An 11471-nucleotide genomic window follows, 5' to 3' on the forward strand; every position below is an offset into this window, starting at 1 on the left:
GACGGGGCGGGGCGACAGCACTGCGTGCGGGGCGGGCGGGGCCAGGCCGAGGGGAGTTAGGCGGCCCGCAGCCGCCCAGCCACTGTCGCGCTGCAGGCTGCAGACTCAGGCCGGACCATGATGCTGCCCCTCCTGCTCTGGGCCCTGCTGCTGCTGCTGGCTACAGTCCCCGGGCCGGGCCCCCGGCCTGCAGCAGGTATGCCCCCACCCTGCGCTTCTATCCCGGGCTCTGCCTACTTCCCTGCTGCAGGCAGGCCCAGGGTAGACCCCTCTGCTCAGCCTCTGTCCATCTGCCAGGCCATCTGGGACTGTACTGGGGGCTGTGAGAAGAAATTCTGGGGTGCCCAGGGTCCGGGGGCTGCTGGCAGGATGGAGTCTGGGCTGTGCCCACCCTAAACCCACTGGGAGCTGGGAGGTGCCGGCTACCTGCGAGGGAGGTGGCCCAGGGGCAGGTGGAGGGCTCAGGAGAGCCCCCGGCCTGCAGCCCCGAGCCCCTGTGGAGGGTGTGCTCACAGGTGGAGGAGCCCACAGCCCCACTGAGCCCCCTGACTGGTGAGAGGCAGGATTGTGGGTCCTTATTAGGGTAGGGCTGAACCCGGGAAAGTCTCAGGGAAGGCTCCTACTCCCGAGCCTCACACTGGGCTGGGCTGGGCTGGCAGTGGCAGGCTCCCAGGCAACCCCCCCCACACACACACCCCTATCTGCCATCTCCGGGAAGCGCCACCACCCTTCAGCCACTTAACCTCACTTACTGGCCTCACTCGGCCTCCTCCCCCACTCCCTTGAGCCATCTGTCAATAAAAATTTATTGATGCTCTTGAGTGCCAGGCCCTGCACTCGGTGAAATGGGGTCACCGGGGTGGCTCAGGTCCAAACCCAGCCCTTGACTGGCCCCCGTTGGTGGGGTGGCAGGGAAGGGCCAGGTGGGACGTGTGATCCCTGCCTCGGTGTCTGCAGTCGTCCCTCAGTCTCCACCCTCCAATCTGCCCCATCGCTCCCACTACAGAGGCACGGATTCCCTGAAGATATGGTCCTGTCGTGGGTCCCCATGGTGGTAAGAGCTGAGGCCTGATGTCCACGGCCCCACACCAGACCACTCTCTCCCTCACCCTGGCCCTGCTGGGCCCTCTGCTGGAGATGACCCTCCTCTCCCTTAAGGGTGGGGCTCCTTTGGGGGCCACAGCCAAGCCTGGGAATGAGCTCCTGCCAGGCCTCCAGTGGGACTTAGTAGCCATGTCCCCAGACTCCAGACAGGCCGCGAGGCTGGGTTCACTGACCCTTCAGGGAATAGAGACAGCTCCGAGGCCAGGTCAAGGGCTCAGCCACCTCTGGCCATCAGAGGATGTGGTCTTCCGGGACTTGGTGGCTGAAGGCCAGTCCTGCCCTAGAGGCTTCTCTTGATGCTGCAAAAACGTATGTCTGGAGGCCTTTACCCTTATCTTCCCTCCTTCTGGCAAGTAGTTCAGGCAACTGCTAGATCATTTGTACCAAGGATCCCTCACCCCACGGGCCCCCTGGGTTTCTACTGTGTTCACTTGGTGGTCAGTGCGACTCCTGGGGATGCTTCTCTCTCATGGGCTCTGGGAAAATAATCGCCAGCCCTGCCCGTGGGGCAGCCGGGCGCTCATGGCCCTCTCCTGCAGGTGCCAGGGGGAGCTGCTCCCACCGCTGTGGAGACCAGGATGGGCTGTGCTCCTGCCACCCGACCTGCTCCGGCCTGAGCTCCTGCTGCTCGGACTTTCGGGACTTCTGCCTAGAAGTCTCACCCTACTCGGGCTCCATGATGGGCGGCAAGGACTTCGTAGTGCAGCACCTCAGCTGGTTCAACTCCACCAATGGCGTGATCTGCAGGTGGGAGGCCCGAGGGGCTCCGTGCCTGCTGGGGGCCCAGGGGCAGCTCCTGGCTGGGGTCCCCCCACCCTGGCCCAGCCTTTCCTGCCACCTGCAACCCCCACAGGTTTAAGGAGAGCATCCAGACCCTCGGGCATGTGGACTCCTTTGGACGTGTGCACTGTGTGTCCCCCTTGCTCTATGAGACAGGCCGCATCCCCTTCACACTCTCCATGGACAATGGTCGCTCCTTCCCACGCTCGGGGACCTGGCTAGCCGGTGAGCCCTGCTTTCCTGAGCCTTGCCCCCCACCCCCACAGGGACTTTCCCTGGCGCTAATCTAGTCACGCCTCACCTGCCTGGCAGTGCCCGGCTGCCCTGGCTTAACCAGTCCTTCTGGAGGTGTGCCCGACGGGGGCGCGCGTTCTCAAGCTCCTCTCCCCAGCCCCTGGCATCCACACAGGACGCCCGGCCCAAAAGGGGACTGGGGCCTTTGGGGGTCCCCCGGCAAGGTGGGCCACTCGACTCAACCAGGCTAGGGGAAGGGGGGAAGCCAGGTGGAGGCCAGAGGCCTGGGCAACACAAGGCAGCCTGACACGAGGCTCTGGGGGAGACCATACTCTAATGGGACTGCCATGCTTCGTCCCTGGGAGGGCACCCCAGCTCTCAGAGCCCCTGGGGCCTCAGGCCTTCACTCACCCCCCACCCCCTGCCCAGTGCACCCCAGCAAGGTGTCGCAGACGGAGAAGAGCGAGCTGGTGAACGAGACCCACTGGCAATACCATGGCACGGCTGGCATCACGGGCAACCTCACCGTGACCTGGGAGCCCTCGGCTCTGTCCGCGCAGTCTGTCACCATTGAGCTCTGGGGTTATGAGGAGACAGGTAAGGCCGGCCCAAGGCTGGACCGGCGGGGGAGCTCTGTGGGCCCATAGGGCTGGGAGTGTGGCGCTTGCAGAGAGGGGAGCAAGGGGGTTCCAGACAGGGCCCAATCCCAGTGGGGATTTTGAGCAGGAAGAGTACAGGCAAGAAAGGGGAACTGGGGAAAGTGTGGGAGTGGGGGGCAGGCTGGGAACCCCCAGCTGCTTGCTACCAGCTCCAGGAGGAGGTATGGGCATTCCCAGCCCTTGGATCCAAGGCTTGCCTTGGAAACAGGAAAAGCTTGCTCCACCCAGCCTCCCCAAGCCCCTGGACTGCTAGCTTGGCTCAAGGCCTGGCCGCGAGGTGGGGCTGGGACCCTAACATGTGGGAGGAGGAGATGGTCGTCCCTTGAGCCAGGATATTTGCTGGGGCAGCAGGGCAGGTCTTCCTCTGGGAATCGTCTTGTCTGTCCATCTATCAGGCCTCTCTGAGCACCAAAGACAGGCGCCTGGCCCCTCCTCTGCCCCAGGACTCTGGAGGGGCCCCAGGACTCTTTGGAGGGACCCCGGGGCTGACTTGAGGCCTTCTCTCCCTTAGGGAAGCCCTATTCAGATAAGTGGGCAGCAAAGTGGTCGTACCTGTACCCCCTGGCCACAAGCATCCCCAACTCTGGCTTCTTCACCTTCACTCCGAAACCCGCACCTCCAAACTACCAGAAATGGGAAGTGGGTGCACTTCGGATCATCAACAGCAAATACTACGCAGGGGAGAAGTAAGGGCCGCCGGCCACGCAGAGGACGGGCTGCTGGGCCTGGGCTGCTGCTCCGCAGGCTGGACAGGGAGGCCCGGGGCTGTGGGACGGAGGGTAGGAGCGGCCCTTAAGTGTGTGCATGGCCCCCACAGGGACGTGCAGGCCCTCTGGAGCAGCGAGCACGCGCTGGCCTGGCACCTGGGTGAGGACTTCCAGGCAGACCCCGAGGCCTGGGCCCGGGCCCAGTGCCTGGCCTGGGAAGAGCTGGAGAACCAACTGCCCAACTTCCTGCCGGAGCTGCCTGACTGCCCCTGCACCCTGGCTCAGGCCCGGGCTGACTCAGGCCGCTTCCACGTAAGCCCCTACCCCAGTCGGGGCCCAGGAGAGGGCGAGGGGCCAGCTGGAGGCAGTGGCGGTAGATAGAGGCCCCAGGGAGGCCAGGCTGGGGTCTGAGGGCCCTCAGGGGTTGGCTCCCAGGGAGGGGATGGCAGAGCCTGAGGCCAGTCCAGCTGACAGCAGCCTCCCGCTCTGCAGACGGACTACGGCTGTGACATTGAGCACGGCAGCGTGTGCACCTACCACCCCGGGGCCGTGCACTGTGTGCGCTCCGTGCAAGCCAGGTGAGTCCCCATTTGCGGGGGGGGGCGGGGGGGGGCCGACAGCGGCCCTGACCTGTCCTCACCCCCAGCCCCCAGTACGCCTCCGGCCAGCAGTGCTGCTACACAGAGGCCGGCACCCTGCTCCTGACAGCCGACTCAACCGGGGGCAGCACCCCGGACCGCGGCCACGACTGGGGCGCGCCCCCGTTCCGCACACCACCCCGCGTGCCTGGCCTCTCCCATTGGCTCTACGATGTCGTCAGTTTCTATCACTGCTGTCTCTGGGCGCCTGAGTGCTCCCGGTACATGCGGCGGCGGCCCTCCAGTGACTGTCGCAGCTACCGGCCGTCGCGCCTAGGTGGGTGCCGGCTGAGGCTGGACCCCGGGCAGGGCTGCACCCGCGCGGCCCCCCTGACCCTCTGCTCTCCCCAGCCTCCGCTTTCGGGGACCCACATTTTGTCACCTTTGACGGTGCCAACTTCTCGTTCAACGGGCGTGGCGAGTACGTGCTGCTGGAGGCCACGCTGACCAACTTGAGGGTGCAGGGGCGGGCCCAGCCCCGGACAACTTCGGAGGGTGAGGCTGGGGCCCCGTGGGCTCCGGGAGGCTCAGGGCCTTCCCAGGAGGAAGGCTGGAGCTGAGTGCTCCGCGTTCTGCACGCGCCACCGCAGGCCCGCAGGACCGGGGCACGGGGCTGGTGGCCGTGGCCGTGCAGGAGGGCAACTCCGACGTGGTGGAGGTCCGGCTGGCTGGCGAGGGCCGGGTCCTGCAGGTGCTGCTGAACCAGGAGGTGCTCAGCTTCACCGAGCAGAGCTGGATGGACCTGAAGGGTGAGTGCGATGGCCGGGGAGCTTCCGGGGGCCGCTCTCTTGCCCTTTCCCTCCCGCCTGAGCCTCCGTGCCTCTCACCAGCATGGCCCTGGGCTTCAGAGCGTGGATGCGGAGATGGAGGCCTCGCAATATGATCCATATGCTGTCCCCAGCATAGTGGTGCAAGTCCGCTCCGCTCCCCTGCGCCCCACGGTGAGGGGCCCAGCACAGTGGACACATGTCCCCAGCCCACGGCTGTCTGGGCAGGTGACGTTCTGGGCCCCAGGTAGGGAGGTCCAGCCTGGGGACCTGCTGTGATCTCGTGCTTTCACACCCATGGAGCCCCAGACATGTGATCAGAACCCTGAGATGCCCGGACGGTGGGACGAGGAGCTGGAAGCTACAATAATAGGAACTGCCTGCTTCGAGGACGCTGGCTGACCCTGAGGGCTAAGGAGCAGCCCCCTGTGCACCCCCTTCCCTGTGCTGCCTCAGGGAACTGAACTAATGAAACGAGTTTCTTGCGGTTGGGATGGGTGGGGACTTGGGATGGGCCTGCTGCTGCTGAGGGTGCAGGGAACCCCCGGAAGGGCAGAGGTGGGCATGGCTGCTGCCTTCCTCAAGGAGCAAGGGCCGACGGGGGACCCCAGGCAGGCCTCGGTGTGAGGGGTCCCTTTGGAGCCTGGGCACTTGGTGTCAGTGTGGGGGTCCCAGTACAGGTATGGGCCTGGGGTGAGGGAGTGTCACAGCAGGGCTGGCCCTGGGGATGCCCGTCCCTTCCCTGGGAGTGCACGGATGCTGACCCTCTCATCCTGGGGCTGTGGAGTCACGGCACGGTGCCCTGAGTGGGCAGCCCTGACCCCAGTTCCACCTGTGCCCAGGTATGTTCCTGTCCGTAGCTGCCCAGGACAGCGTATCCATCATGCTGTCATCAGGGGCTGGCCTGGAGGTCAGCGTCCAGGGTCCATTCCTGAGTGTGACTGTCCTCCTGCCTGAGAAGTTCCTTACCCACACGCAAGGCCTTCTCGGGACACTGAATGATGACCCCACCGATGACTTCACCCTGCGCAACGGGAAGGTCTTGCCCCCCAAGGCCACTTCCCGCGAGCTCTTCCGCTTTGGGGCCGACTGTGAGTGACCCTGAGGCCCACTGGGGGTGGGGGGTGGGGGGACATGGCCATGGCAGTGAGGGGAGAGACCCCAGAACCCTCGGCCACCAGCAAGACCTGCTGCGTGTCTCCCCAGGGGCCGTGGAGAACGCCTCGTCCCTGCTCACCTATGACTCCTGGTCCCTGGTCAACAACTTCCTGTATCAGTCCAAGCATGACTACAGCTTTCAGCCCCTGTTCCCCGAGGAGACCGTCCCCGACCCCCGTCAGGCCACTGAGGCAGCTGAATTGTGTGGAGACAACGATTTCTGCATATTCGACGTGATGGCCACTGGGAGCCTGAGCGTGGGCAATGCTACGCGGATGGCCCACCAGGGGCACCAGCATCGTGTGCAGAGCCTGCAGCCTGGTGAGGGCGATGGGGTGGGCACTGGATGCTGGGACATGACCTCCTAAGCCGGCAGCTGTAGGGGGGTGTCAGCCAGTGGCTTCATCCTGTGGTCTGCTCCTGGTCCCCTACCCCCAGTGACGTCCTGTGGCTGGCTGGCTCCGCCCCGCAATGGGCGCAAGGAGGGTATCAGGTACCTGTCGGGCTCCACCGTCTCCTTCCGCTGTGACAGCGGCTACAGCCTGTTTGGGTCGGAGGCGAGCACCTGCCAGGCTGATGGCACCTGGTCCAGGCCCACCCCCGTGTGCCAGCCAGGTGAGGATGCCCTGCCCACCTGCCCCAGCCCCCCGCCCCCGCCCGCCCTCGGGCAGCCCTCACCGCTCTGCGCCCTCTCCAGCGCGGAGCTACACGGTGCTGCTGAGCATCATCTTCGGAGGCCTGGCGGTGGTGGCTCTGGTCGCGCTCACCTATGTGCTGCTGCGTCACAGGAAGCGCAACGTGTAAGGCCCCCGCCCCCGCCCCCCCGGACCCAGGGTTCTACCAGCGGGACCCCGTCTGTGCCCCTCCTTGGCTCTCCTGAGGCTCCGGAGTGCCCCCCATGTCCGCTGCAGACCGTGTCTCTGTTGCAGGGCCAGCTGGGGTTCGCAGCCCTGAGGGGAGCGCCTTTGGCAACAGCAAGAGGCACACGGGGCCACCCCGGAGAACGTGCACCCCAGCACTTCGATCCCCAAATCCCTGGCACCATTTACTGGGACCTGGACACCTGATAACCTGAGCCTTTAATGTCCGTGCACACCAGGCCTGGTGCCCTGCTCTGTCCCCTCAGACATGGACACCTGGCTCCAGCCGTGCAGCTCCCGGAAGGCGTCTGGTCCTCTAGTCCCCGGGTAGTCTCAGCTCCAATTCCCCAGACTCCATACCCGCGAATTCTAACGCCTGTCTCTGGAGACCCAACACTCGGGGGGCACCTGAAATGCAAATGCTAGTACCTCAGATCCCGTGTCGGATGCCTGTGACCCTGATCCACTGATCCCCGGTGCCCCAGCCCGGGAGCCCTAACACCCAGCTGCCTTGATTGCTGGACTTGGCCCCACCTGAGTGGGAGAGGCCTCAGGACCGCAGTGTGGAGGGTCACTCTTTGAGCTCCAGGCTTGTAATTCTAACCCTTCTGGAATGTCACTTCTAACTCTACTGGAATGGCACTTGAAATACCCTTCCCTGTCTACCCAGAGAAAACAAGCATGTGGTGCCCCCTCCCTGGTGTCCGGTGCTCATGCTACACTTTGGTTCTGGAGAGTTCCATGGTTGCTTTGTGGGGCCAGCAGCACCCAGAGCAACCTTAGTCCACTGGAAGGCCACCTGGGGTGGGTCCCTCCCTAGCCTGTCTCCACTGAAAAGTGGGATTGAGAACGGTGGCCACTTCATGGGGCAAGTGTCTGCAAAGGGTGCAGGTGGAGTGTCATGCTGGGTGCCCAGGAGACGGGATAGGGCTGGCACAGGCACCCGCCCCTTCCCCCAGGAGCAGGTTGGGGGGCCCTGGGCCCCTCCCCTGCACCAGCACTGCCCTGCAGGTAGGCAGTGACTAGTAGTTCCTGACCAGAGCCCATGTTCTGGGTCCCTGGGTTCTTTACCCAGGCTTCCCGCTACTGCTGCCCTCTAGTGAGGGTGCTGAGTGGGGGCCATGGGAGGGCCTTGGCAGCATAGGATAGGGCCAGGCTTGTCTCTGCGAAAGCACAGTGGAGGGCGGGGTTGGAGGCTAGTGCCCCCTGGTCGAGGCCAGTGGCTCACCCTGGGAGGTAGGGGCGGGAGGAGGTTGCCCAAGGGACGCAGAACCTTGGGGTGGGAGGTAATGAGCGGAGGCCCTCTTCCCAGCAACCTGCAGTGCTGAGAGAGGCCACATGGGGGCAGCAGAGGGTAGGAACAGAGATGGGAGGTGGAGGCTACACCAGGTCCTAGGAGAGGGCAGTCAGCGGCAGCTCCAGCTGGGCCAGTTGGCTTGTCACAACCTTGGCCAAGGCTCGTGCAGGCCCACTTCTGCATCTGTCTCTGCTAAGAGGGCCTTGAGTCATCCCCCGGTCTCAGGAGCAGAGGCCGTCCAGCTGGCTCTGACCGCCAGGGTCAGAAGTGAAGCTTCCCCACACCATTAGACTGGCCATTGGCTGAGGGTCCTGGGCAGAGGTGGGAAAGCTGGGCAGTAGGGGCAGCTGCAGTCTGGAAGGCTTCCTGGAGGAGGCAGTCTTGCACAGTGGGGCACATTCAAAGGAACAGAGATGAGAGTGGGGTTGGGGGGGTCTCCCTGGGGTGGTACCCCAGAGACTAAAGGAGGGGGATGGGGTCAGTCTTTGCCCTTCCAGGCCCCACCCCCCTGCTTCCCCACTGGCTTCCCGCTCAGGGCAGGGTGGAGCTGAGGGCTGGCCCTTTGGCCACTGGGGAGGTACTTTCCTCTCTGCAGATGAGGTAAGGCAGGGCTGGCATTTCCACCGACCTGAGTCCTCAGTGCTGGGCTGGGCACGAACCAGTGTGTGACAGGGTGGTTTCCTTGTCTAGGCAGCCTGGACATGTGGGAGCAGGCACACCAGGGCCCAGGAGGGCAGGGGCAGCTTCACAGCTCCAGGGCCATAACTGAAAGGCTAGGTCAAATTCTCAGAGATGTGATTGGTCAGAGAGGATATTCCAGGCAGAGGAACAGCCTGGGCAAAGGCTCAGAGAGAAGTGTAGTCCGGTCTGAGGAATAGTGAGGCCCCTGGTCCACCAGCCAGTGGCGGTTAAGCTTCATCCTAAAAGAGTAAAACATGGCCTCCCTCTGGCTTCCCCACCCTACACTTGTCCCTCCAGATTGGGACCGAGAGTTGTCCCCACCCATCCCCAGCAGAAGGGGTGCACTGTCTGTGGCCCTTGCCCCAGACATCTGGCATTCCCAGTGCCAGGGACAGGCCAGGCTGGGAAGCCCCGACACCTGACGGGTTTTCCCAGGGGCCTGTAGGGAGTCAGGGGCACTATTGGGCCTGTGTGAGGCAGAAGGTCCCAGAGCCCCACATAGACTCCCTTTAGAGACCTCAAAGGCAGGGACCACCGCCTCGGGAAGTGGTCACCCCAAACCACAGTCCCAAGGCATCAGAAGCCAATGTCCAGTCCCCTACCTTTTGTACTGGTCAGGGCCTGAGGGACAGAAATCCAGGGACTTAGAAACACAGGGATGAATCGGGAAGTCAAATAGCTGGTGAGGATGCCATAGGACCCCAGCAACAGCCCTGGGCCGAGGGACAGAGGAAGGAGGGTGCCAGAGCCAGGCCCAGGCACTCACAAAAGCGGGAACCTCACAGCAGAAACCGTGCAGGCCCATGGGCGCTGGCAGGAGCCACAGGCCCAAGACGGGCGAAGCACCTGCTTCTCCTGCCCTCCGACCTCCCACTAGGGCCTCCCATTAGCTGAACGCAGTGGGGAGCATAGGGCTGAGGGGCCAAAACAGCACAGTGGGGATCAGGGCCCCCTCCTTGGCCAGGCTGGTTCCTTCTGCAAGCCCTGGGGTGGCTGAGTCCCTGCCCTGGGCCACCTCTGTCCTCAGAGCTGACATTCCGATGGCTGCCCAGCGGGGAGGGGATGCTCAGTGCAGCACATGTTGGGAGTGGGAAATCAAGGGATGCTTCCTGGAGGAGTCCCATTGAGGTGGAACTTGAAAGGACAAAAACCATTAGGGAAATGAGGTTGAGTAGGTGACTGCAAGCAGCAGAACAGCCCACGACACCCAGATACCTCTGCTGGGTTGCACTCTAGACTGCATTTCCCAGCGCCCCTTGCACTGGGGTGGTCACGTGACTAAGTGCACTAAGTGGTCCTCGTGCAAAGCTAGCAGAAAAGGACGGGGCACTTGCACGCCTGAGCCATAACACTCTCCACCAGCATCCTTCCAAGATCTTTCTGTTGCGAGGGTGGCTCTGGACCCCGTGCTAACCTGAGTCCCCAGCATGTGGCAGGGAACCCTCTCCCTCCCTCACTGTCCTGTTCACCCATCCAGTATTACTACCGGGACAAGAAACAAACTTGTGATTAAACCATAATACATTTTTGGGTCTATTTGTTGCAGCAGTCGTTTCCTCTATAAATGCCAGAGGCAGGGGTGAGAAAAGATGGTCTTACAATACTGTGGGCACAAGGTTTTTAAAAACTCAAGATAGGCCAGTGTTCATAGCAGTGTTGCTCATGATCGCCAAAAAGGTGGGAGCAACCAAGTGTCCACGGATGACTGAAGGGGTAAAGGAAACATGGTCCACCCACGCGTGGAATGTCGTTCACAGGCTCTAACATGGATGAATGTTGAGACATCTTGCTCAGTGAAATAAGCCAGACACAAAAGGACAATGCTGTACCATTCCGCTCATACGAAGTTCCTAGAGTCATCAAATTCATAGAGACAGTAAAATAGAGCTTACCGGGGCCTGGGTCGGGGAATGGGGAGCTAGTGTTTAATGGGGCCAGAGTCTCAGTCTGGGAAGATGAAAACGTTCTGCAGAGGAATGACGCCGATGGTTGCCCAAGACCGTGAAAGGCGTAATGCCATCGAGCTGGACACTTCTAAATGGTTACGATGGTAAACATTATGTATTTATGTACTTTACTACAATAAATAAAGAATTCAAAGTTAACTGGTCCCCGGTTGGTGGGCATGAAGCTGTGCTCAGTCTTTGGCTTCTTCAAACACTGTTGTCCCTTGTAAAGAAGTCCAGGGTTACTTGCAGGAGCAGTTCATACCAGAGGACTGGCTGGTTAAACAGCACATGCATTTTCCTCCTGGAGTGGTGCTCAGTGACACCCTAACCTACTGAGAGAGCCCGGTCCCCTCCCCCTCGTCAGTACGAGGAGGCTTCACATTTTTTTGCTCTTTGCCAGACAGACAAAACATGTGGTGAGGCCCACCTCAACTTGGCTAGGCTGAACACCCCCAGAATTCCCATCCTGGTCAGGATGGACTGCAAGAAAGAGTCCCATGCCCAGATTCGGAGGCAGGAAGTGAATCAGCAGTCTCGTTCATAGCTCACACTCATCATGGTGTGTCTGCTGACTCAGCTCATCCGCACCAGGAGAGGCAAGGTTGCAGCGCCTTCACTTGCCCTCAGGCCACGTTCA

The 11471-nt window shown here is 62.4% G+C and overlaps 1 protein-coding gene across 1 annotated transcript; it reads left to right on the plus strand.

Annotated features, from left to right (window-relative positions):
* The first annotated feature begins 46 nt into the window (after positions 1–46).
* SUSD2 (sushi domain containing 2) lies at positions 47–10930 on the plus strand. Its single transcript, XM_021687868.1, has 15 exons — positions 47–196; positions 1644–1851; positions 1958–2109; positions 2548–2715; positions 3289–3463; positions 3595–3796; positions 3977–4062; positions 4131–4399; positions 4474–4617; positions 4713–4871; positions 5732–5980; positions 6096–6368; positions 6486–6662; positions 6745–6847; positions 6977–10930. Exons 1-15 carry the CDS (start codon positions 118–120, stop codon positions 6999–7001), a joined length of 2469 nt encoding a protein of 822 aa, XP_021543543.1. The 5' UTR covers positions 47–117; the 3' UTR covers positions 7002–10930.
* The last annotated feature ends 541 nt before the right edge of the window (positions 10931–11471 follow it).

This window comes from Neomonachus schauinslandi, chromosome 14, assembly GCF_002201575.2.
Source record: "Neomonachus schauinslandi chromosome 14, ASM220157v2, whole genome shotgun sequence".
Classification (NCBI taxonomy): Eukaryota; Metazoa; Chordata; class Mammalia; order Carnivora; family Phocidae; genus Neomonachus; species Neomonachus schauinslandi.